The 27,283-nt window shown below is 35.0% G+C and overlaps 1 protein-coding gene across 5 annotated transcripts in view; it reads right to left on the reverse strand.

Moving 5' to 3' along the window:
• Window positions 1–3,133: 3,133 nt before the first annotated feature.
• Window positions 3,134–27,283, reverse strand: part of CDH10 (cadherin 10) — a 103,357-nt gene continuing 79,207 nt past the window's right edge. For 4 of the 5 annotated variants that reach the window (XM_021285479.2, XM_021285478.2, XM_005500908.4 and 1 more), the window contains exons 6-12: window positions 26,577–26,764; window positions 23,450–23,703; window positions 19,260–19,396; window positions 16,879–17,000; window positions 7,659–7,767; window positions 5,091–5,342; window positions 3,134–4,213 (exon numbers count right to left, since the gene is read on the reverse strand). In XM_021285479.2, coding sequence (XP_021141154.1) covers window positions 3,720–4,213; window positions 5,091–5,342; window positions 7,659–7,767; window positions 16,879–17,000; window positions 19,260–19,396; window positions 23,450–23,703; window positions 26,577–26,764 — 1,556 coding nt within the window. In that variant the 3' untranslated portion in view covers window positions 3,134–3,719. Of the gene's footprint in view, window positions 4,214–5,090; window positions 5,343–7,658; window positions 7,768–16,878; window positions 17,001–19,259; window positions 19,397–23,445; window positions 23,704–26,576; window positions 26,765–27,283 lie in introns of those variants that run through there. The other variant, XM_065052588.1, reaches the window with a different exon arrangement.

The following is a 27,283-nucleotide window of genomic DNA, read 5'->3' on the forward strand; positions in this document are numbered from 1 at the left end:
CTGGACAATGAGAGCATTGAAGAGTAGACTCTTGACCGACAGTAATGTAATTGGTAAACAGTTTTGCCTGGGAAAAATATCACACGAAGGACAAATGATGTAAATGTGACACATTGTAACAGCAAATGAGTGAAAAACATCTGCATATACAGGGCTGGCAGCTGGTGGATATTGACATGGTGATGTGCAATGTGAGAATGTTGTTGATTTAGGTGTTTGGTTTACGACTTGTTTGGGTTTTTTTTTGGTTGGTTGGTTGGTTTGGTGTTTGTTTGTTTGTTTTTAGTCTGCTTATACAGTTATTATCATCAACCTTTTCCCTGAAGGCCCTATGAAATATTACTGGTTTTGTTGCTGTTGTTAATGTAACATCTTGTACACATGTCCTTTCACTTTTTTTTTTAATCAATTTTTGCAACAGACTCAAAGAACTCACTATTTCTTGGGGGTCTAGTGGCTGCAATAGCTTTGGAATGTTTCTTAATTTTTAAACACTCATAAGGTCTGTCTTCTAAGTCATTTGTAGGTTCTACCTGAAATGCAGTATTACTGTATTTTCTCTTTGTTTTGTCTGGTCGTGTGGCACGAACATATAGAAAATTAATTCAGACTAAACAATATCAAGGTCTTGTTTACTACATGTTGTGATATTTGGTTGTTTCATACAATTTAATGTGGCTAAGCTTAGCAGGTACTACTATTTTAGCAGTTATCCTATTTTAAATTTTCTCCACTTCGAATCATCTGGGAGTTTCACTTTCCAGTTCCTCACTATTGTAAGGGTATAAGAAAGACACTGGGATAGTTGCCATGATTCCTTTCTTTTCTCTTTCTGATGCTCTTGGCTTTCACCTTTTATTATATGGCCTTAAAAGTTTGTGGACTATTTGATGACTGTGTGTAACATTAAGGACCAGACTCAGATGCTTAAATGATCCAGTTCCTAAAATAAATTACATATGAGAATGAATTATGATGTCCTGAATGCTTTTCTAATATTTGTCTGCAGAGCAAACTGCATGTTCTTATGCCCACTTTCACTAGGCTGAAATAAAATGGTATATATTTGTACAGTGAAATGCTATTTACACAGTAACATCTATAGTCCTGAAATTGATATTTTGTTTTTCTCCTTTTCTTAAAATATACTGGGAAATAAAATACCAAGGATATCAGAAGAAGTAAAACAATTTCTACAATTTTCATTTCTACTATTTATATAAAAAATAGTATTATATTTATATACTGTTACATACTTCCACAACATGTACTACTGTTTTATTTAATAATGCATACAGGATTAAATTTTAAACATTAGGTTCAGCTGCTGCTGAACAATTATAAAATAACTTCTCTAAATGTAGTAGTAGACAAATATTTCCACATAGTTATTATTCAGAAATAATTCTGTAACACAAATCAAAATAATGGATTTTATTGACACTTGTTGATATGTTTAAGGAGCAAGGGAGCTGTGTGTGTTTGTTCTTTCTTTCTGGAAACAAAACAGAGATTCTTACTGAGTTATATGTAAAAGTGTCAGCTGGACCTGTTTAACCAAAATCTTGTTTTTAAAAAAAGAGGGAAAACACAGCTGTATTACAGCCTATTTTATCTTCTGTCTTACTACACACTCAATTAAATATGCAGGGTGTCACTGATCTTAATGTTGCTGCAGACAGAAAACATCATTGGAAGAGTGCCTTATGTCCATTTATGTATTTAATGGATTAATTTTTTTTGTTTCTTCCTATTACATGCTATTGAAGGACAAATGGAGAGTAGGAAGGATGAAAAAATTAGGTCCCTTTCACTAGATAATGATAAAGAAGATTAACTGTTCGTATAGCCTGTAAGACTTCTACAAAGCTTTTTAATGCTGATTGTCTAAGACGTTTCTTAATATTCTCAGACCAATCTTATATTAAGGAATATAAAAATTCCTCAGTTAATGAAGGTATTATTGAGTAAAATGAAGAAAAATCCATAATATTTACCATTTCTTAATAGATCAAATAGTTTAACTTGATATCAAGTCAATAAAAATTTGGTATCCATTGCACCAAAACAGCTTGCATAATGGCACTGTATTCAGCTTTCAGCTTCATTAGGCTTAATCACTCCATTAAGGAGAAGAAATATCTGATCAAATAAGAATGCAGCATTGCACTTTTTGATAGACTAATATATTTTCAATATCTTTTGATTTTATGCCAGTGAGAAGTTGAGAGGCAGAGAAGGGATTATCCTTCAGATGTGTTTCTTTCGTGATAAGTAAATACAGACCCTACGACATCCTGCTTTTGCTCTGAAATTATTTAATCTCAGCAATGTTTCAAAATCATAGTGCCTGTTTACTAAATAGACTTGTGTAGAAAAAAAGAGGCATATTAAAATATCTTAGGATACCTACTTTGTTTTGTGATAGGTAAAGTATCATTTCTGTTATAGTCGGCTAGTTGGTCAGATTACTTTTTACTATGTTTTTCCGAGCTACCAGAAAACTGGGTAAATCAGGTCAGGGATGTGTTCATTTCACTGACGCTTTGTCAGCATTCAGCCTGACAGCTTTAAAGGATATTAGGTTACACTCAGCTGATTGCAATAAAATACACAGTGGTTTGTCACCAAGTGATTTTTCTTCAGAAGATTATGGTACTTAAAAATGATTATAAAATGATTAAAAATGAAATAACTTTTTACACTTTATCCACTGCAGTTACAGATCACCTGTGATGATGCAATTATGATGCAAAATGGAGAACTATAGAAAAAAATAAACTCAGTTTTTGAAACTAATTCTTTGTGTTTGGGTGGATCAGTTGTACCAGCATGCTTTTAGAAGAAGGTAAATCAAGTTGAGACAAGATAGCAGTTCATTTTTCTAGGATGTAATATCATTACTTCAGCTCAAAAATGAAATAAAATATCTCTTAAATGTGACAACTGTAAGAAGTAGCACTTTTGAGGAAGCAAATAGGTCTATAATTTGATCATCTCCTGTGAGTGCAAGTATTTATGGAGAATACTGCAGCATAGAAGTACTAGCAGTTGGCTGTGCTGTCATCGAAGAAATCTCCTGTTCTCTTCAAGCCTGGAACTGATGGCCAGAGAAGGCAGGCAAACATCAGCATAGTTGTAAAAACTGGTTTATTTCTTAAAAATAAATACAAAAATATAAATATAAAACATTGGCAGATAGAATTTGATGAAATGAAGTTGCACAAACTTTTTTTTTTTTTTAAACCAGCTGCATATTACACTTATTAACACCACGTGTACATTTTGTTTTAATTTTAATGTACAGAACAGAACATACTAGATTTTTTCTTCTTTGCCATCTTAAAAGCTGCACTTGCAAGGATAGGACATGTACTTAACAGAAGCGGCTTGTACATGAGGTTGCTTAAGGGATTATCACCTTGTTCAAATTTTTGAAGGTAAGGTATTGTTTATTTTACTTACTAAAATGGACAACACTGAATTTCCATAGCTTTGGCTCTTGGAAGGTGATTAAATAAAATGCTGTATATATTCCATGTGGCATCCTACTAGAAAGAATGAATGACATTAATGGACAAATTTAAAACAATTTTTAAAAGGAAACCATTGTGCTGAGTGGCAGGAAAATTTTCCTGAATGTTAAATACCGTGGAGTGCAGAAGGTGTCTGTAAAATTACTTCCACTCAAAGGAAACAAAACTGTAGCCTACTGTAGGTTAAGAAGTGTCCTTGTCACTTTCTCCTCCACCGTACATTTCAGCTAGCTTATTAAATCGAGGGCCCCATTCTCGTAGGTAATCATAGTTTTGGTCTCCTTCAGTAGTACCTGACTCTAAGGAGCTCAGGGATTCAGCTATTGAATCATTTCCTTCATAGGCATAGGTTGCAAGCGAGTCATATGGCGGTGCAGAAGGATCAGTATCATGCTCTTTTAGCCTTTGGTTAATGAAATCTCGGACATCTGTGTTATCCGGTGCTGAAGGAGTCCTCCGTGGTACAAATAATGTTTCAGGGATAATGTCTCGTCGAAGCTTCTTGTCTTCAATAGCTGCAGGATTCCTCAGCGTGCCAATATCAAAGGCTTGGGTGTCTTCCTCTCCACCACCTTCATCGTTGTAACTCACAATGTTGTCTCTAATGTCTTCTTTAGAGAGGATCAAAGGCTCCTTCTTTCGTTGCCTCTTCAGAGCAGCAAACAGCACCACTATAACTTAGAGAGAAAAACAAATAATGGTTAAAGTTATCTATTTATCAATTTCTTACTAGCAAATCCACCAGCTGCAAGAGCTTTATTTCAGCTGCATTTCAGCAGTTCATTTCTGTCTGATAAATGGATAAACATATATGTTTGTATTACGGTAGCAAAGTAAGGTCTATATCAAAATGTGCTATTTGCACACACATTGTCTGATGTGCTTTACGGAACCATGAGCTCGTCTACATGCTCCTTCTGTAACTTTGATTAGTCTTAAAACAGCCAGGTCTATTGTGAATAACTTTTCCCTTTATTAAGCTCAAAGTATACTGATAAAAACTGGGTTTGAGGTGAATTATAGACCATTAAGTGATACTCTGAAAACTGCAAAATGGGGTTTTACTTTTTCTTTTTTATTATGGCACTAAAACCTTTGGATAGACAGTGTTTTAAAATAGTAGAAACACTATTTACTGGCATATTCTCTGTGAAATATGTACAGCATGTTGACTTCAATTATTTACTTAAAAAAGAGCCATTCTCTCTCAAAAAAAAATAAAGACATGAAAGTGATTTTTGATTATGCTATTACTCCTCTGTGATCTTCTTTTTTGGATAACTTACTGAAAGAACAAAAATAAATTTCTGGTTGCACACTGGTAGTTTTAACAGTCTGGGACTTGAATTCTTATTTATTATAAAATGTCCAATTCCCCAACTCCCAGAAAAAAACAGGTTTTGCCTTTTTTTTTTTTTTAATTTTTGTTTTAAGTTGCAGTTCAATTCTTGCAAAATCCATGATTGTTAATTTTACAAACCTGCATGTTTTTGTAGAATGAGTCAGGCTTGATGCACTTGTTCATGGGAGAAAAGATGCATTTCTTTTTCTTACCTAGCAGGATAATGATGCAGAGGAGAATGGCAACCAGTGCCCCTGTGCTGAGGCCAGCAGGGAGGAGCAAGGCCTCAGCGTTGCAGGACTGCATGTTTCCCCGGCTGTCGCAGGCACACACTCGAATGGTCAGCGTGCCGGTGCTGCTCTGGATCGGGTAGTCATTGTCTGATATCACCACTGGTAGAAGGTAAGTGCTTATTTCATGTCGACTAAAGCCATTCCTTCTTGTCAAAATTCTGGCAGTGTTATCTAGATTGATTAAAATATACTGTTGTAGAGGGTATGAATACAAAATGTATCATTTATAGTAGAATCACAGAATCATTTTGGTTGGAATAGACCCTTAAAATCAACAAGTCCAACTATAACCTAAATCTTGCACTAAACTGTGTCCCTAAGCACCTCACCTACACATCTTTTAAACCTCTCCAGGGATGGTGATTCAACCACTTCCCTGGGCAGCCTGTTCCAATGCCTGACAACCCTTTCCATGAAGAAATGTCTCCTCGTGTCCGATCTGAACCATCCTTGATGTAACATGAGGCCATTTCCTCTTGTCCTATCACTTGCTACTCGGGCAAAGAGACCAACACCCTCCATGTTAAAACCTCCTTTCAGGTAGTTGTAGACAGAGATAAGGTCTCCCCACAGCCTCCTTTCACAAACCATCATATTTCCCTTTACTGGTAGAATTTTGCAAGTGTTCCTGATATCATAGTGATATCTGTCTTTTTCTAATGACATTCCCATTTGATCAGAAAGCTATTTACAATTTTTATATACATCTGGCCTACTCCTCTGTGCCTCTGCACCACCTTCGAGTGTGATTTGAAAAGAGTATTTCTCAAAGCTTAAAATGTTTTATAGATTCATGCATTCAATGCATGACACAGTTCTAGTTCAAGGCTGAAGCCCTGAAATGAAGTGGCCAACTGAGAAAAAATAACCTTCCACTTCACACTGTTCAACAAGCACTCTGTTCTGAAAGATTCTTTCTGAAGGTCTTCTGTTACAGCACCCACAGGAATGGTATCTATGAACTCAGTATGAGATTTTCAACACCAAAACACTTTCAACATACTGTAGAACAATGAATTATGTACCTTAGCACTTGGAATAGGTTTGTGGAGGTAAAAATTGTCTTAGGAATTCAGAAAATGTGAAAGACAATAGGGATTCCTGCACAGTTTCGAGAAGTGAGTTTACTAAACTGTATCCGTAGCAGACAAATCTTAGTAGTATGCAGTATACTGCAGCATCAAAAGCTGTTCACTGAATGGCCAGAGGGAAGGAAAGGAAGGGATGAATAACAGGGAGAGACTATTTCTTCTGTTGTTAGTGCCACAACATTAGAGCGTGAGCCAATAGTAGGGTTGTTAACTTCTTGCTTCAAAAGAGAGAAAATGAAAATTTAATCTCCATTAGAAGGAAAATTTAATTTTCATCATACTTGTGGATCTCTTGAAGTAACTGATTAGCTATCTTGCAGCCACTTTCAGGCTGAATTAAAATAACCCATGTGCAAAAAGAAAGAAAATAATTACAGACAGAAAAGAAATAACAAGTTCTATACCTCTATACACTCAAGACTTAGTCACCGGGATATAATCTTTGTTTAAAATATTAATTTATGTATTTTTCATAGACTACATGATGTGAAACACAGTTTTCCTTTATTGCATCTCTCAATTAGTTTTGGTTATTTGTCTGCTGTTTGTTTTCACTCAACATCAAAACCTATGTGTTTGACGTATCTTTAAATACCTCTGCTGCTGGGGATTTTATAAGGTACACAGACAATTGGATTTCAACTATTCACTTTCCCTACTGTTAGAATTTTTTTTCTGCTATTTGTTTGCAGCCTATTACTTCCTGAAATCTTAATCAGGAAAAGAGGATTATTGCCATTGCCTTTATGCCTTTAACACCTTTGCAGGCTGATACCATGTAACCTCACATTTATTTCTTCTGTAATCCAAAGCCCTCTCAGTTAGTAACAATGACAATGAAGGCCAAAAGGGGTGCATAGTTCCTCTTCCCCAACAGAATCTTCTGAAAACTTTCCCTGATAAAGAAAGATTGACAAAGGATCAAAAGAAAAACTGAAGTGGCCTTTTCATTAAGGAACATAAATTAAAAAAAAAAAAAAAAAAAAAAAACACAAAAAAAACAACAAACAAAAACAAAAAACAAGGGGAATCAAAACTATGTTATAAAAGGCTAAAGTGAAAAATCTGAACTTGCAACTGAAGCCATTTTTGAAACTTTTTCTTTTTTTCTCCTTCAGTCAAATATTTCATCTGGCTACTCACCCCAAACCAACACTTTTACTGATTTTCTTTATGATTTGTTTTATCACTTTTTTGCCATGCTAGTTTTTGCCTCACTTTTACATAGATAAAAATGTAGAAGTCCTAAACCACAAACATTCAGATAAAATTATTATTATTGCTAACAGCAGCCTTAACAGCTTCTCCACATCTTGAAAGACATAAAAAGCAAATATAGTTCAGAAATGTACGCCACACAGCAGAATTAAAACTCCTTCCCAGGCATGAATTTTACCTTCATTATCCTGAACAGTGAAGTTAGGGTTAACAGCAGCTAAACTGAAGAAAAATTTTTGTCCACCAAGAGGGTCATCTTTGTCTACTGCACTTATGGTTTGAATAAGCTGTAGGAAAAAAAAGCAAGCAAAGAACAAAACAAACTAAATACACCTAAGTTTTTGATACAGCTGTCTGATTAATTTTAGAAGACTAGAACTGTTAAGATAGCTTCATATTCAAACATTTTGACTTAATCTGTAGAACATATTAACTGAACAAATGTTAAACAAGCATATCATATAAGTTTTCTCAACAAAAGCATCCATACATGTTTCATGTGGTGGTACATGTAGACATATAAAATGGCCAGCTTTGACTTTAGTCCTCCTCTATTTTTCTTTTGTTCCCAATGCATATTTACACATTTTTGTAACAACATAGAGGACAAAACTTGACAGAAATTGTTTTCTCTGTAACTTAGGTCATTTTTATTCTTCATCTTTGATCTATCATTTTAAATTCAAATTAACACCTGTGACAATAATTGAGAGGATGTTTTATATTTTTGTAACAAAAATGGTATTATATCATGCAGGTGTTCTGATATGGAAGTTAGAGTTTCAAATTAATTTTAGAATTAAAAAATATGTTTCTAAACCAAGAGTTTTATGTTTACTAGCATAGCAATATACACCTATAAGATTCCTGAGATGAAAAATGATAGTGAGATTATATATGTATTTCAAAACTTGTGAAACATTGTAGCATACACTGAAGATGCACCATCTCAGAATTGGATGAGAATCTGGTGTCACAATTCTCAAAGTAAGCTGCATCAGGTCAGGGCAATACTTGGACTGAATGCTTTCTGTAATGCCTACAAAAACATGTGGGTATTTTGGGGGGAAGTAATGGGAAGCCCTTTCATTTCTAAATCTGTCAGGTAAATTAACGTGTGGCTTTTTTTCTTTTTTTATCACTGAAGTTTCTATACTTAAGGGTGGCAAAATATAATTTCCTGAACAAAAACCAGTTATTGTCACATTTATTGCTTTATTTCAGAGGTTTTGGTTTTGGTTTAATATACCATAGTGAAAAAAACTGCACTTATGGCTGAAGTTTTGTACACACATGCATAAATGTTCAGTTATGTTCTTAAGTTTAACTTCCAAAAATAGCTTAATCCTTAGCATGGCTGATTTTTATCCTTCATTTCTGATCCATCTTTTCAAACAACACTGTTTTTCAAGCATGGAATTGCATCTAATTTTTAACACCGCTACTTCTATGTGGCATACTTTTTAAACCCTGTTTGTTTTTCCTCCTCCAGTTCTTCCAAATACAGCCATTTCTCTTCATATGGCAGCTTTTGTCAGGAATTATCATCTTTAATGTCCACAATCGCAATGTACTCCTGTTTGTCTTAACATATGCACGATTAACTCCAAACTTCTCTCTTGTTCATCCAGAATACAGCAACAAATTTCTTCATGCGGCAAGGACTGGATTTCTTTTAACACAGCAGCTTGCTTACCTTCTCAACTGGAATTTTGTCTTTCTCTAAATTTGGTTTCTCATATAAGCTTCCACATCTTACTAGATGAACAAGACAGATAACACAAGCATAGAATTTCACATAGAGTTTTACTTGTTCTTGAAGAATAAACCTTTCAATTTTTATTGAGTAATTAGCAAATAAATCTCTAGAGATTTTTTCAAAATTAAGTCAATAATACACTAGTCCATTTTACTTCATAACTGGAGACCATGAATGCAGTCAGTGGATGGTGTTAAGCTCATGAATATCAACTCCTCCATTTCTGAGTGTCCATGCTCATTGTTTAAAAGGAGTATGTAGACTTTTTAATAGACTAAAATCTTTTACCGTTTACAGGGTTGAACCACCTACTACAACACTGCAGACCAGTGTCCCTTAGCAGAACAGACAGCAAGAAAAGATCTGTTAATTCCCCCATCCCTCATTTGTTATAGCAACTGAAGTTCTCTTGAAACTTCTCTGTTCAAGCACTGATCATGTTTAACTTTACGAAACATTTTGCAAGAAAATTTGGCTAATTTGCTTACATTAGAGATTAAAAACCAAAACAAAACACCTTGCTTGTGTTTTGCTGTTGCAAGCATTATTTAGATATTAAAATGTAAGGATAATTCAAAAATACCACCAAACACCTGGTCGACAAAATATGCAGTTTCAAATTGCTTGCTGATAATTTCTTTAAAAGGCAAAGTTTTAAGAATTATCTTACTGAAACTGTGTCTAGATACACTGTCACACTTACACAACCTCTAAATTGAATGTGAAATACATCACAAATGAAATAATTATTTGCTTTGCTGTTTAACTTTTACTTTTTTTTTTTTTTTTTTTAGTTACTGGAAGTTCAGACTGGAAGTGCATTACTAGCTTCTCTTCAGAAGAAGCCACATACACATTCCAATAGAGCAAGTATTCATCATCTCCTGTGTGAGCCTGGAAAGTTCTCTTTGCACTATCACTGGTGCACTTGAATTCTTCCTGTATGTCATCACAAGGAACATGCTGTTCACCAGATTGGCAGCTCAGCGTGGATTAAGTTTATTTAGAGTGGGCCCTTGGTCTTTGGAGGGAGCAGCATCTTCCTGTTTGCTTTTTGAAGCACTGCATGATCTCTTGTGCTCTTTCAAAGCCTGTATGTGAAGCAAACTTCGAACAACACATGGATACAACATACAAATAAGCAAGGGGAAAAGCAGATTCCTCCTGCATTGATGGGAAACAGTAAAAGTACAGATGTAGACCATAGTCAATGACATAGGTAATTTTGGTGATTTTTTTTGCTTGTGTACTCAATCTCTCTTGCAGACAATTATAGCATCATCACAGGCTTGGAACTCCTAAATAGGACATATTTGACTTCCTGATTGCTGACTTGAGCAAAAAGAATTACCACAACTTCTGTTTCAGAGAAGGTTGAAGTCTGGAATTCCTCTGAGCTGCATTCTTATATTCTAGTCTTAGCTATCTTGCAGTACCTTACAGACATAATGTAATCTGGTCTTTCTTTGCTCAAATTGTTATTATTTTCACAAATACAACAACTGTAAGCAGACTGTACTATGGTCTGACAGGTAAATCCAATGACTCTGCAGGGTTTTTATTCCGGTTACTATCCAGTTCTTTGTGGGCACAGAACTCATAGGAGTAATTAAGATTGTAACTAAACATGGGAGCTGTGTTGCATGAGCTTTCCCTTTAGTGCAGTTGCTAGGCAGCCACTTGCAATACTACCCATATTTTACCAAACCTGAACTCACTCTTGAAGCTATAAGGACCAATAAAGCCTAGTGTATAATAGATTTTAGCCACTGCTTGCTTGACTTCGAACCTCTAGGCAGTAATTGATAGCAGAATAACTCCTTAGAGTCTCCTAAATATGTGCAAATCCAATTGAGGAAGAAAGAAACATTTCTTACTGGGTACACCTCTTTATTTGTAATCAACATGTACATCAGCAGCCTTTTCCCTTTCTCAGTGTCTTTAGAATATAAACCTACAATTGAGAGGAACTGAAATGGCAGAGAGTAAACTCTGCCTTGTAGGTCATCTACCACCCAGTGTTGCATCTTAAATATAGACAATGAGTATTGCGGAATATCTACTACTCTTGACGTATATTTTTGTTACTTCTTAATGAAACTGAATAATACTGGATCAATAAAGGTTTTAATTCTCAGTTTCTTAAATTTGTCTATACTATTTTGTACCCTATTTTTCTAAAAATTTAGTTATCAAGCAGGAGTAACTATCCAGGAAAGAAGTACTTAAGTCTTATTAGAAAATCCTGTTTAGTTATAAGAGACCCTTTAAAGGAGGAAGTAAATATGATTAAATTCTACTATCCCCCTGCCTTTCTATAAGAAGCAGATTTAGCAAACTTGACTTTTAGAAAGAAACTGACAGATTACAGGAAATAGCTATTAGGCTGAAGAAGTTTAGAAGTTATCAAGACTATTCCAAAAATGGAAATCTGTGAAGTCTTTTGTTTCCCTGGAATTCTCATAAAATTATTCTCCATTATACTATATCAATGTGGTATATGCTCTTTTACACATGGTTTCATATAGTGCTGTTTTCCTCTTAGATCGATCAATCAATCATGGGATAATCCCATTAAACCCAAAATAAATTGCTTCTCCTTGCTAGCAATGTTACAACGCAGTAACTGTGGGGAAGCCATTTCTCTATCTGAAAATGGTCAGGAAAGTAAGGGCTCAAAAGCAGTCAAAGAGGGGTTTTAGCCACTAAAACCTCATAAAACAGTAGAAACAAGTTTGATGTGTAGGCTGTTTATTCCAGTGCAATTTACCTTTGTGCTTGGTAGGTCCTCTTTGAGTATCAGTTCTATCTACTATTTAAATAAATGGTTATTTTTTTCTAAAAGACACTATACATTTGCTTTTAAATTTTGTACAAAGAACAGAAAAGATAATGTTCTTTCAAGAAAAACAAAACAAAACAAAAAACCACAACCATTTAGAAACCCTATATTGACTTTCATTACAAAAACTCTCTCTCTCAAAACCAAAAACACGAAGTATAACTTTGAGAGGTTTTGAAAAAAGTTCCGATATTGCTAGAAACCCTGGTGCAAGATCTATGGAAATATACTGAAAGAATTAAGAAAGAATAAATCAGCTGGAAAAGGACAAGAAAAAATATTCAAGTAAATGGACTACAAACTGTAGCATGACAAAATAAATGAGAGAGATGTCAAAAACAAAGTTAACACTTCAGAATCAGAGAGTATAAGAAAGTTACATAAAAACTTCTAAAAAAATGAAAGGAAAACTGAATATTAGAATTTAGTCTTTCAACAGTTATATATTTTAATTATTTCTTGATGAAAAGAAAAATGATTAGAAGGGCACTTGGTGAAAATAATAAGGAAATTACTGGAAATGTAAAGATACTGAAAGCTATGCTTAAGCAAGCTTTGGGAAAAATATCCCTGATTTTTTTTTTTTTTTTTTTGTTATGGGTCAGATGAGCTGATAAGAAGAAAAACAACATAAAAAGAATTGGTTCAAGAGAGCTAATGTGTATGTATAATCTATGCTGAATTAAGATACAGGAAATTAAAAAAAAAAAAGAGAAAATAATAAATCGTTCATATTTTAAAATGTCTTTGAAAGACAATCCATGATGAACTAGATCAACTTATGTAACATTGGGACATATGAAAAGGGAGTGGGCATGTATAGATTTGGTAAAATGAAGGCTAAGATTGAAACAAGCACACTCGGAGACCCAAACAGACAAAAATACAACTTTCCTCACAGTTTGGGGCTTTGAAAGCTGCAGGGAACCATGCTGTTTGTTTGTTTCATCCTCGTGGCTCAGGGATGTAGTCCTTCAGAGAAAGGACACCATCTTTTAAAAGACCAGAATGCCACTGGGCACCCATGATGGCACCGGTTTGTTAACAAAAAGCTTATGGATTCGTTACTTAGTGTTTTCAAATTTTGTGGATATAACCCCCCAGACATAAGGATATCTTATGTATTATAATGGCCAGAGCAGGAGGAAGTGGTGAACAGCCAAAGGGAAAACAGAAAACTAAGCAGTTTTCCAGCAAACTCCAGCGTCCCCAGCGCAGGGCACAGCTGAGCCCCTCAGCCACGGGCGGGCGCCTCGGGGAAAACCTGGGGAAGAAAGGGCAAAACGCTGCCTGGCAGCCAGGGCTGAGGGAAACTGAGTGAGAAACAGCCCTGACAGCCCCTAGGGGAGAGCAGGAGGAGGGGAGGAGATGCTCTCCGTGCCCCCGCAGAGACTCCCCTGCGGCCATGGGAGAGACCCCGCTGGGGGGGCAGGTGTTTCGCTGCAGCCCTGGAATGCCGCAGATTTATCCAGAAGAACGGCAGCCCATGGGGAGTACCCACACTGGAGCAGGGAGAAGTGTGAGGAGGAAGGAGCAGCAGAGAGGATGAGGTAGACTAGTCAGGTATGAGAGGGTGATGGTGAGCCTGGAAAGGAGGGAGGATGGAGGGAAGGTGTTCAAGTTGTTTTGTCTTTGTTTCTCACCACCCCGAACCTATTTTTACCTGGCAGTAAATTCATTCAGTTTTCCCCAAGTCTGCTCTGTTTTTTCCAGTGATGGTAATCGGTAAGTTATCTCCCAGTTGTTATCTCAACCTATTTTCTTTTTAATCTTATTTTCTCCCCCATTCTGTTGAGGACGGAGGGAGTGGCTGAGTGGCCACTGGCTGCTGTCTAAGGCCAGCTCATGCCTGCTTTCTTTTGGCCAGTTGTTTACAAAGGGAGAACAAGATCCCCTCCTCTGACCACTACTTTAGGGAAAGTGAATATGTTGGAAAAACATACTCAGGCTTTCATGTAAAATATCTCTAAAGTAGGACTGACTTCTGCTTTCTACACTGATTCCTGACTTTTAAGTTAGAGGATTTCTGGAGGCTGGCTGCTGAGGCTGCCAAATGTGTGGCAGCTGAGGTGACAAAACCAGTAGGAATCCATCTGCACACAGACTCTGCTCCTGGCTCTTCTCACCTGGGAGTGGAGGACAGCTGAACTTCTTGGTGTACAGGGCTAGTGCAGTCTGAGCATTTAACTCCTTTTTTCCCCTCAGCTCCTACTAAGTCAGCTTTGTATAGCTTGTATAAATGTCCATGTGTCTTTTATGCCATCACATCCTGATTCTCCTTATTTTTTTGAGTGAAGGGTTGAAAGAACAACAATCATCAAAATGTGATTCTGCTCCAGGTGCTGCTTGTTTGTGGCTTGACCTTGTGGAACAGGGCATCCCCATTATTTAGAAGGTCACGGTATGATCTAACATCAGCAGTAATAACAAGGAGGGAAACAATCACAGGCCCTTTAAGTGACTTAGACTCAAAAAATTACATTTCATAAACACTACTTTCCATCTCTTTTGCTATATAGATGCATGAATGTGTATGTGTACATACATACACATCCATATATACAGTGTATGTGTCTATATGTGTAACTGTATATATATATATATTTGTTTATATTCTATATATACTTCTATATAAATTGAAGGAATGGAAATTTTAAGGGAAAATAAAGACACTGTAAAGCTATAATATTCATTAAAGTGTTTGTCAGTAGGAGATAGGAAATATTTAAATGAGTACCACAGAATTTGTGACTGATAGCGTATCATAATAGTTTCAGTGAAGATTTAAATCTGATCATGAATCAAACATAATTATGAAACACTGAAAGGAAAAAAATTGCATAAATGTGGGAAGAATCACACTTAGAGAGCCATGTTCAGTATGAATTGATTAGATTAAGTCTCTCAGGACAGACTGGATTCCAAATTAACAAGCCTTGTTTAGGATCTACCAGTAAGCAAGAATAATATAATTACATTCAGATAGATTATTCATGTTATCTAGCATTCGATTTTTTACTCTTCCTGTGAATTGTTTCCTTTAAATAATCATAAAGAACTCAATTTTTTTTTTTAAAAATGTTTACAGGTGTTTTAGTAAACTTGGTACATTTTTTTTTTTTCTGATAAAAGAGACACTACTGAGCTCTATAACAATTTAAATTTTTATGGATATGTACACTTATTTATCTTGTCATTTATTAGTAATAAATAATTGCAGTTTATTTTCAACTTGTTAACTAACAGTCTTTTCTGACTGTAAACAGAAAACCAGTGTAATGCAGAAATAGCTTTTATATTTACTTTTAAATTATACTGACCTCAATATTTAAGATAGCTCAGAAAAACAGAGTTCCTCAAAATATGTTTACATAAAAATATAACTGTTCTATTAAGGATTTCCTGTACCCTCTATAATTAGTAACATGGACAGAACAGATTCTAAAAACTCTAATGAGCAAGTTTGTGGATTAATCTATTTAGATGTATTCTTTTTACCAAGGAATTTTTTTTGTAAAACTGGAAGAGGAAAATTGAGTGCTTTACTTTTCCGATTCTTGATCCATTCATCATATTGCAAATTATAAAAGTATTACTTTAGCATTTATAGGAGACACTGCAACTGTCAAAAATACTAGGTGTATAACCAGTGGTTTCTATTTATCTAATTACTTGAATTCTCTTATAAATCTCATAACAGACAAACGTCCTTGCTTGGTACATTTAGATATTTTATGCATTAAAAATTTGGGGTTTAAATCCTCTGTTTCAGTTTCCAATTGATGTTACTTTAGAAAGTAGAATAGCAACCTGAATGTGAAATTTGTAATGCAACCTGAATGCCACATCTGTAGGACTTAAACAGTTAAGAGAAGCTGGCACTCACTTTCTATTCAAAGGTGCTAAAATGATTACACAGAGATACTGCAGCTACCATTTTAAAGGGTCTATTGTTGGCTGACAGTGCTCTGGGACATGCTATGCTGTAATAGGAAATCAGGTTTTTAACAGTTCTAATAAGCAACTGCCTATTAGGAACTAGATATTAAGTAGTGAAGTAATTTCACTTAAATCAAGGTACAGATACTGTAGCCTCTAAGAGGTGAAACAAAGTTTCATGGTGACCCATTAGAAGAAAAGTGTGTTTTGTACTTTCAGAAGTTTTTGATGCAATAATAAAACATAGGTCTAACAATCACAAAAAAAAACCCAACCAACCAAACAAAAAAAACAAGCAAAAAAACCAAAAAACGACAACAAAAAAACCCCACACAAACAAACAAACAAAACCCCCAAATCAAAAACCAAACTAACAAAAAAAACCAAACCAAACTAAACCAAACCAAACAAAAAAACTAAACAAAAAAAGAAAATAAAAGAAAAGGTGTGACAGTGGTAGGTGTCTGTAATCACCATCAGCATGGATTGAAATATATCTGAATTTTAGTATTTGAGAGTTATTGAAAATACAGATTAAACTTCTTAGTAGTTACATATAATATTTTACTTTGTGAAAACAATGACAAAATTCATTATGAGCCCGTGTCTTGCACATAACTAGTCAGGATTTAACAGTATTACAGGGCTAAGTGAAGAAAAATGATAATTGATACACTGATGCTATTGTAATATATTGATATTGCAGTCCAAGCCTCACCTACGGAGCTACTTTGCTTTCATTTTTAACATGTCAGAAGCCATTTTGGACATGATTTCTCCCAGGCAATAGGCCAGAACAATCTATAGTTAAGCACCATGCCAAAACTGAATAGTCAAAAGTGTTTATCAAAGGCATACCTGTCCAGCTCTTGCATTTTCACAGACAAAAGTATCGTAGAATACAGCAAACTGTGGTGCATTGTCATTAACATCCAAAATTCTTACATAGACAGGAACACGAGTGGTATCTTTGGGGTTGTCTGACAGGAGAAGAGAGAAGAATAATGAGTTTTAATTCCTACTAAAATTTTCTGTGTTCTTCTGAATTTATTTACAATATACATGCAAGCTTAGGTATGAAACTGGTCAAAATTTAGCATACAAACTGCTAGCAAGTAAGAGTCATGCCTCCTGAAAACAAGAAGATGTTTTGTTTAGAGTAAAAAATAAAGTATTGGTATCTAGTGTGCAATTAAGCTTTTACATGAAAACAGAGGCTGCAACTGTATACAAATACAGTCTATGAAAAGTATGCCCATTACTATACAGACAAATTGGAGTATTTGGTGGGCTTAAAGGTATTATTCTGCTATAAAGTTTTGACTTTTATTTTTGAAATGATCTGTGATCTGTTTTGTTTTACACAGAAAAGACATTTTTAACTTTGTGTACACATATTTTGAAAATTTTTCAAGTATGATCTTCTTCTCTTGTGCCTTAAGAAAGAGCGAGAAATTTCAACAAAGCCAATGAAAGTATCTACCCCTCAAATCTAGTAAAGAATTAATTAGAATCAGAGTTTTTATGTTTAAATTGCTTTAAAAAATATGAATGTAAATTTTCAGACCTTAGGTTAAGAAACAAGAATAGTGACCTCCCCCTTGCCAAATATCAAACCCCTAGTATTAGAGTGCCCTCTCATTAGTATAGGTTAATTCCGGAATACAAGTGTCCCTGTACCAACTTGCTGATCTAGTTACCATACCAAGAATCTGAAATAACGCCTGGGAATAAAAAAGCGCAGCCATTTCTTGAAATTCTGCTGGCTGGTGGCTAAATACTATGTGATTTTGCAATGTGGCTAGAATAAATAACAAGAGAGATGATTCAAAATTACTTCTTTTAAGCTGCTGCAAATAGAACAGTAAACATATAGGAGTAGCTGGCATTATGTTCACCTGTTATTAATAACACATTTGCTAAAGAGTGTGATGTGGATCTTTTTGACTGTCCGAATTGTTTAAAGTGGCAAGTTTAGGGCATTGTTTTTCATATTTTTTTACATTTTTGTACTAACTTTCCAAATAAGTTCTATTCTTAACACTGCTTTCCCATCGTGTCATGCTTTGCAGGTAATACTTTTAAAAGCTTTAAAGACAAGTATCTCCTCTTTCACTTCTTTCTCCAAAACTGACGTATTTCTTGAGAGAATGCTAGCTACTCCAACTACCTACAGAATGTAAATTTGCTCAGAGTATCCTGATTAATATAAAGGCTTAGAACTACGATATAAGCATACAAGGATACTAAGTTTTTTCATTATACAAATACTTCTGAAAGTATTCTTACAACATTGGACAGCACTGTGAAAGATTGTACACTCCAGACCATGCATTGCAAGAGAAAAAAAAATAGTTTTGAAAAAAAAAAGGTACAGCTACCGGGTATCCTCAATACAATGAGCCTATTGCTCTGGACTACAGAAATGGGGACAGGCACGCTAAGAATGGTTAATAGGCTGGACAGAACATTCCATTTAGTTCTCTGCAGTGTAGTTCTTGCCAGCCACGCTTCACTGCTGATCAGCATTTTTTTCTTTTCTTTTTTTTTTTTATTTATTTTGACTAATGCACAATTAACCCTAATAAAACAGTGTCTTTGAAAGCAAGTTATCCTCACTAGCTCATTTCAAAGATCAGAACTTCGTCCCTTAGAAAATTTTCTATCAAGTGATTAGAGTCAACTTCAATAATGTAGTAGGTTTAGGAGGACCTCTGCTTTTGCCTTTGTACTTTTAACATTAAAATATCTACAGAAAACTGATTTAAATAGTAAATGCTACAGCTTAGGTATCAAATTGAACCTAACGTGTAAAAGTATTGATTCCAAGAGCTGCAGGTGTGGACACCATAGGAAGAGATAATGAAATTACTTCTAAGGAAATGAAGAGAATGATAGAGATGAAAAAATCGATTACCATCCTGAACTCTGCTATTATAACAGCAAAATCATGTCACTGTCCTCAAAGAAAAGGAAGAAAACAAAATTACTCCAGTGTTGTTATTTAATTGTGTAACATTTCAGAATTTACTTGGATATTAAAGGTCAGTGGTGAAGTTGCTAACGAAAAAAGCAATGAGGAGACAGCTACTGTTAGCTACCTCTATTTTACTTTCCCAGAATATCTAATAGAAAGGGGCGGGGTGGAAGGAAGGGAGTTTTTTTTTTCTTATGAAGTCACAGCTGTAACTTTGCAGGCTAAGGAAAACTGAAAAGAAAAAGAGACCAAATTGGCTTACTGATCTCAGCTGCTATAACGCTAAGATTGTGCCATTGAGATATCTCACGGTCAAGTGGCTTAGATGTATAGATGGACCCATTTCCAGAATGAATGTTAAATATCCTGTCAAGGTCAGTATGACGATCCAGAGAAAACCTAAGTATGATAAAGAAAGGAAAAGTATTGTCAAAATGATAGAAAATGGAAGAAAGCAAATGTTTCACGAAAAGTCGATATAGCTTTTAGGCTCTGTTACATTATAGAGGTTATTTTTGAGAACACATATATTTTGTTTCTATAAACATGACAATTCTCAAGGTTAGTTCCATAGAATGATGAATAAAAATTGCAAGAGTTTAATAAATATGATACAATAGTGTAATATTTGATCATCTGAGCTTTTATAAACATATATGAGAAAAATAAAAAATAAGTCAGAATTTTAGTATAATAATTAAAGAAATGTTTTAATGCTGAAAATAAAATTGCCTTTGCTATGTTGTTCTTTCAGACTGAGACTGACAGCTAACTTACAAGCTTTTCAGAAGTATTGTTATAAGCTCAGCTTCTACATTTTAGGACGTATTAATTTACTACAGATCAGGTTAAAAAAACTCTAAAAATAACTTCACATGCAGAACTTTCATTTTCATGAATGTACTGATGTTAGAGGACCTTCTGTGTTGCTATAACTGCTGTACTTCTGCAGGCAAAACTTCTACTACCACAATATGACAGAATGTCAAACTACAATCAGAAAATTGCTTTTCCCTCAATTTTTTTCTAATATTTAACAGTGCCTTCAAAGTTAGGATTGAACCTTTGATGCGGAATTAAATGTAGGACTTCGTGAAGTACAGAACCTTTATCTAACTAGCTGGCAGAACTGGGCCAAATTAAAAAAAACAAAAAACAAAAAAATTTGCTAGTACACTTGTACAGTGCACTCAAAACAATTGCTCATGTTTCTATGAACTTTTACGAGTGATCTAAAGAGTTCATCAAGTGTATCTGTTTTTACTTAGAGTACTTAACTAAACTGAGCCAAATGAAAAAATGTTGTAATGAAAATAATGTCTGCAATAATTTGGCGAGTTTTGTTTGCTCACTTCACCACATACAATACATAAATATGTAAAACAAACAAAACCCCCAAATCCAAGCCAACATCAAAATGAACACACAAAACCAAACCAACCAAACAAAAAACAAACAAAAAAGGAAATGAGAACAAAAAAAGACTTCTGAAATTGCAGGAAATACTTGCTCAGATTATTTTTTTACTACTGGCTCAATATAATAACTGTTAGTTAGAGTTAAACAAAAATCTGCTGTTTTTCAGAGCAACTACATTTAAGATGGTTTGTTTCATATGATAAGCATTTGATTTCACTCCATCCATGGAAGGAGTTTTAATGAGGAAAAGAACTTATTTTGACAGTACTTATTTCAACAGTTTTCCAATACGCAATAATCACTTATCTAGCTAACGAGATCTATTCCACATTATTTCATTTAAAATCCTATACCACGTGATAATAGCCATGATATCAGCACATACTTTTACCCCGTCACATTACTTCTAACAGCTTGCAAATGCTACAAAAATAATTATTTTCAGAAAATACCTCCATATTCATTGAAGAGAAATAGATATTAGTGCATCAGGGAGGTATTAGCACTTGATTTACAGGAAGCTTAACTTTTGTAGAATTTTAATAAACAGAAATTAATATTTTAAAAAAAACAGTTAAACAGAAAAAAAAAAATGAATCAATTCTACAACCTGAATCTGAAACTTTTTTTTAACAGCAGTATTAAAGTATTATAGAAAGTGCCCTAGTTTCAAAATATCACAAATTTCAAAATACTTTAATTTAAATGTGAGTTGTTCACTTTTGGGGTAAACACATAGTGCTTTCTATTTAATATTGATACTGTAAGAAGTAAAAGCTTGTAAAATCTTGTCCTAGGTAATTATAGTTTGAATAAATACACAAGGTTTTTTTGGAAGTTGAGACACAGAGCTAATACTAAAGAGAATTCTATCTATGCTTTACAAATTCATTTAAAGTTCTTGTCTTCAACTAGATAGCATTAAATGAAAGTTAAAAGAAACTACAGTACTATGAAGAGTATTATCACAGGTATCTTAATTTTTTTCCGCGGGAGAACTAGATCTATGTTCAATGGTCCATTTCAATATTTTCAAAATCAATTTGTGTTTATTGCCATTGGTTTGCTCCACCTGCCTCTTCTAAATTATTTTATATGAGACAATGAAAGAAACATCAAAAGGACATATACAAAATAATTCTTATATTGTTATTCTGTGTAAATAATAGTATCGAGGGAAATAACCTGCCACAGTTCTTCAATTCGTCAAATTGTGTAGAAAACCAAATAAGTGCAAGCTCCAAGTCTGTTCTTTTTCCAGTTATGTTTTAGAAAATGTAGCTACTAAAATTGTCAGTTGTCTCATGCAATTAACGTGGATAAAGATGCAGTGCTAAGTTATTTATATATTCTGAAATTTTAGAGGCTTGGTGTTTTCTCCTCTCTTTTCCGTACACACAAATCACCATAGAAGAGAATTAGTTTCAGATTAATTTCCTAATCCACTTTCACCACCTGGGCCTCATTAAGAAGTATGTGGCAATTGACATCAAAGTCAGTAAATAAGGTTATTTTGCCAGAATATAATTTTTGTACTTTGTTCGGCATTTCAGACAGCACACATCCAACTTGGACAGTGTTGTCTTGCCTATTTCTTAAAACTCCGATTTTATAGAAAAACAAACAAAAAACCCCACACCAAAATATAGTTTACTACATTCAGCTAGATTTGATGTAGCATCCAGTAATATACATTGAAAAGATTTTTAAAGATATACATCTTTCAATATCTAATTTCTTGGTGTGTTTGAGCACACATAAAGATGATTTTATCCTGTATAGCAATCACTCTGGCAAGCCTACAAAGCAAGGAGGCACCAGCCACAGCAGATGAGATCAGCAGCAGGGCTGACCAGAGGAAGCATTAGAAAGCTCTGTACCCTTCCTTGGCTGAAGATCGGTGTTGCGATTTAACCTGAGCTAGCAATAAAACTGCAATAGCTGCTCGCTCACTCCTCCCCTCCCCCATCCTCAAACAGGGAAGAGAATTGAAAGGAAGGGGAGAAACTCAGGGACTGAGATAAACAGAGTTTAATAAAATAACTAACACTAATATATATATCACCACTACTACTAATATACTAATAGTATATATAAAATAAAAAATAGAATATAAAGTAAAAGCTACTCAATGCAGTTCCTCATGAATTCTGTCCACAGTGAGCAGCTGGTCCCGGGAAGGAAGAACACCCTGATCCTGAACAGCTGATCCTGGTGAGGGAGAAAAAGGCAGGAAGGCCCAGAGGCCCACTGCAAAATGGCAGGAATGCAAAAGGCCAAACTAAAAGAACTCCTGAATGGAACTCAACTGAAATGGAGCAGAACTGAAATGGGTCTCCATCTCCTCAGCCACAAAACCTGACTATTCTTAAATATGTAGCATGAGACTAATGGCACGGAATATTCTCCATGATCAGCCTGGGTGTCAGTCAAGGTCTGCCCCATCTACGCCCCCCTTCCTCTATGTCTCACACCTTCAGACAGAATGCTCCCTAACAACAACGAAGATAAGAGTAAACTCGTACATTCTCTTTCTTCCAGCTCACTGGCAAGTTACTTGAAGACAAACATTAGTTCTGGCCTGGGGTGTTATATTCTTGTTCTCAAACTAAATCCAAATGACCATGCTAGCTATGAAAAAGATAAGTTTCTAACTTCAAGACGGAAATTAATTCTCCTTCAGTCAAACCAGTACAACTGATTTGGCACTTTCTCACAGTGTGAAGGAAGAAATAGTTCTAAAGAGCCTACTTGAAATCAATGTGTCATTTTATAAGTTTTCTGAGATTTGAAGTACTAGAAAACATTTCCTGTGTCACTTGTATGCAAGTGAATAGGCTGTTCCCTGAGGTGTTCAGAGACTTACGGATAGCATAATTTTCAATTATGTCTATCTCTGGGACACAAATAAAGAACAGAATAAAACATTAGTATCTTCTTGTTGTGAAAATGTGTATGTGAAAATTCAAGTAGTATTACTATTTGTCTTAATTTCTTTAGCAGATATTGTGTTTACAGAGACTGGAGTCTTACCTTATCAGACTTGATGCCGAATCAGGATCCCGTGCCATTACTGTTCCTATTATTGTCCCCAGCTCAATATCTTCATGCACCTCAAAAAGGTAAGAAGATCTGCTGAAGATGGGAGGTTCATCTACATCTTCCACAGAGATTTTCACAATAGTTGTATCTTTGAAAGGCCCAAGATAGTAGAAGCGTGGATCCACGTGGGTATTCTCAGCTTCTACTTTCAAGGTATAAAGTCGTCTCGTCTCATAGTCCAGTGGCTAAAAGTGAAGATGATGATAAAGTTTATCAAGTTACGTTACATATTGATAGTTGTTTACCTATATACATAATGGAAACTAAAGAGGACTCAAGCCTTGTCGGATCTTGCCCTGGGTTGGGGGAACCCTAAAACAGTTTAAGCTTTCCACAGCATAGGTATCACTTTCTCCAGTAAGAAATATCAATTTTTTTTAGAGAAAGTATCTATTCCTAAATATTATTTGAATTATCATAGCACCAATGATAAAAAAGAGTTTCACTGCAAATTTAGCAATTATTTAGTGAATTTTGTAGCTGTTTCACAAGAATATGGATTTGAAACAATCACATAAACATTTAAAATACTTGGAATACAGAGTTGAAATACTCACATTTCAGAACAAGGTACTAATATTTTTCAGGAAATACTATAAACTCCTGGATGTTCAAAATGGTCTGAGTATCTTTACCGTCAAACAAACGTAGCTGGCTTTAAGTATCAGGAAAGTTTTAGGTTTCTTTTGAGGAGGGTGCATGTGTCAAAGTTCTTTATATCTAGAGAAACATTAGGAGCTTAATCTTGTTCCTTTTCATTTAATTTAATGAATACAACATCAGAGATTTTTTTCTAAATAGATTTGACATTTTTGTCAGCAGTTCTTTTTTAAAATGTGGGGAGGAAAGTTTCAGGGTTATAATTAGAAACCATTCTGGATGGAAAAGAACCTCTATTCCTTCAAATTTTTCTAACTGTCATAAATGAAAAGTGTTAGCTAATTAATGACACTGAAAAAATGAGCAAGCTGAGAATGTACCTTTCTGAAATAAAGACTTCATTAACTCCCCCAAAATCTCAGGGAGATATCAAACTGGTGGTTTTCATTCATCAATATGGGTGGTAGAAGATTTGTGGTTTTCTGCCTAATTGCTTTTAAATACAAATTACCCTTCATGACAGATGCCAGAGTGACAGCCTAGAATTTTAAATATTCTATTTAAGAGTAGAAAGATGCAGTCCAATGAAAGAAGGAGTTTCTGCACTGACTTAACTCCTTCTTAAAAAGCAGTTAGAGCAGAAGGGAGAATATCTACGAATATAATTGAGAAATGCAACGCAGTGCTTCTATTTAAGCTAGATCTGAGAATATTGTTGTGTCTATAAAGTTCAGAATGCTTCTGTTAAGGGATGCTGCCTTCAAGCCTAGAAGGAAAGAGGCCATCTTAGTCCTGCTTTATTCTAATTAGTTGGCCTAATTTGCCAGAAGATGCACCACACAGATGTAGTTAACTTGCTACTAGTACATTCATGTCCAGTTTGGACATCTTTTCAGGCTATGCTATGAAACATGGATATAAAATGTGTGGATTATACAGGTATTCCAACATATCACCAGTTACTCTAATATACAAAATTGTGGCAAAGCAATCATTTTGTCCATGAGAACTGGTATAGAAAAAATTCTTTTGCAGCAGGTGTAACATTCAGACTTAGTACCTTAAGGGCTCAGTAAAGGAACACTATTGGTAGTTACTAACCGTTGAAACCAGAAATGACGATCAACATGGCTAAATAATGAAAAAATAAAGAATATTTTAATAAATGAACAAACTGAGCATATTTTCTTCTTTGCTAGAGAATACTGTTTTCTGTGCTTTCCGAATAAGCTACTTATTTTTCAGTATGAAAGAACATACTGAAAATGGCAAAATGTGTCAGATTGCTAATGAAAGAATGAGAAGATATTGTTCATTAACATTTATTGGTGACATTTTTGGAGCTGCTGTGTTATAACTTATGAATGCTTTATGCTTGATCCAGTTGTTAGGCTGATGTGGTTTTTTGTTGTTTGTTTTGGGGTTTTTTGTTTTGTTTTCAAAAAAAAAACTATGATATGATAGTCTGTGTGAATAATACGAAGCAAACAGAAAAGGAGCAACTTAAGAGAAGCCTTTGCAAACTTCTAGGAAAAGGAAAAATATTGGACCCTAAACTTTGTATTTTCATTCCTTTCCAGATAAACTACAATGCTGACGATGAACATAGTATGAATGTAGAAGAACACAGAGATTAAAAGGGAAAGAACTCTGATCTTTGCAGAAGGTTGTTTCTTTGGTTGTAATTATCAAGAAATGTTGAAATATAATTTATAGTAGTGTTTAATTTGTTATTCTGTGCTTAAGGAGATTTGTTTTAAAAGCTAATATGAACAGTGCTTTATGCTGCCTGAACTCTTATAAACACATCTCAAAATCCCCAAGAAAAAGAGTGATGGACTTCTGGAAGGGAAATTGTTGAGGAGTAGGAGAATGGCATTCCTAAATCTGAAGATCTTACACCTCTGGATGCTCTGACTTGCAAGACGGAGGGCAGAACTAAAGCCAGGGACACCGTCATTATTCACTGCTTCCATGTTAACCAACTGACGTGTTGGAAACAGCAATAAAGCAACATAGTCTGTGACTCGGCTTCCGTGAGTGTGTCTGTGTTCTGGCATACCCTGGTTGCTTAAGTTGATGAGAATCTCCTAGGTTAATGTCTCTCTGTAGTCAGTGAACTGTATATTACTTGCTGAAGAGTATGGGTTATGTGAATACTGAGAAGTCTGTATTTGAAATCAGAGATAATTAATACTAACACATTGAGGATTGCCCATTTTTTACATACTTCACTGACAATAATGCTTTAAACCAATTCTGTATCTCCGGTATTGTTACTGCCTGTTATTTCCAGTTCATCCTGAAATGATATAGAACTATTCAGTCACTGATGGAGGATGCTTTCAAGTGATAAGCAGTTAGAACATGTCAACACATGAAAATCACTTTTTTCCAGTGAACATTTGTGGCATAACATTGACACCAAAAACATTTAGTGAATGTTGTTAATAGACACCTTTCGCACAGTTATGATGCCTTCCTGTGTGTCCTTCTGTGTCACAATATCAAACATATCTGTCCCATCACCGTCAATAATTCTGTACTCTACTTCTGCGTTTTTTCCAGTGTCTGCATCTGTGGCTTTGACGCTGCCAATGGCTGTCCCAACTGGGGAGGACTCAGGGACACGGAGGTGGATGGTACCTGTCGAAGAGACAAACAGCCACTCAGGAGCCCCACGAGCCATTACACATGCATTAAGTAACATTGTGTCACACAATACCCGATTGCATATTTATGTGTATCTTTTATTCTAGACAATTTGCCATTTAATCCTGGAAAGATGGGCAAAATTTGAGGCAGAGAACTATACAGGGGAAAACTTTAGGTAGAAGGTGGAAAACAAAGTCATAGAAAAACAAAATAATAGAAAAGTAAGAGAGAGAAAAGGACCTCTTTTCTCCTGTCTGAAAAAACAATTGTCATCTGTCTGTACTTTTTTTCTGCACGTCATTCCTGAAACAACATCTTTAGAGACTGTTCTGTGTTCTTTTCAGGTTTCACTCTACTTTTTTTCCCATCACATCTATGGTGAATCTTTTGAGATACTTTTTACATCTATTTGATCACGGAAACAATACAAAGAACAGAATCCCCTGACTTTGCTGGCCAGTGCTGTGCAGCAGATTGACATTTCATCTTTCAAAATTAGATAATCAGATA

Source organism: Columba livia, chromosome 2, assembly GCF_036013475.1.
Source record: "Columba livia isolate bColLiv1 breed racing homer chromosome 2, bColLiv1.pat.W.v2, whole genome shotgun sequence".
Taxonomy (NCBI): Eukaryota; Metazoa; Chordata; class Aves; order Columbiformes; family Columbidae; genus Columba; species Columba livia.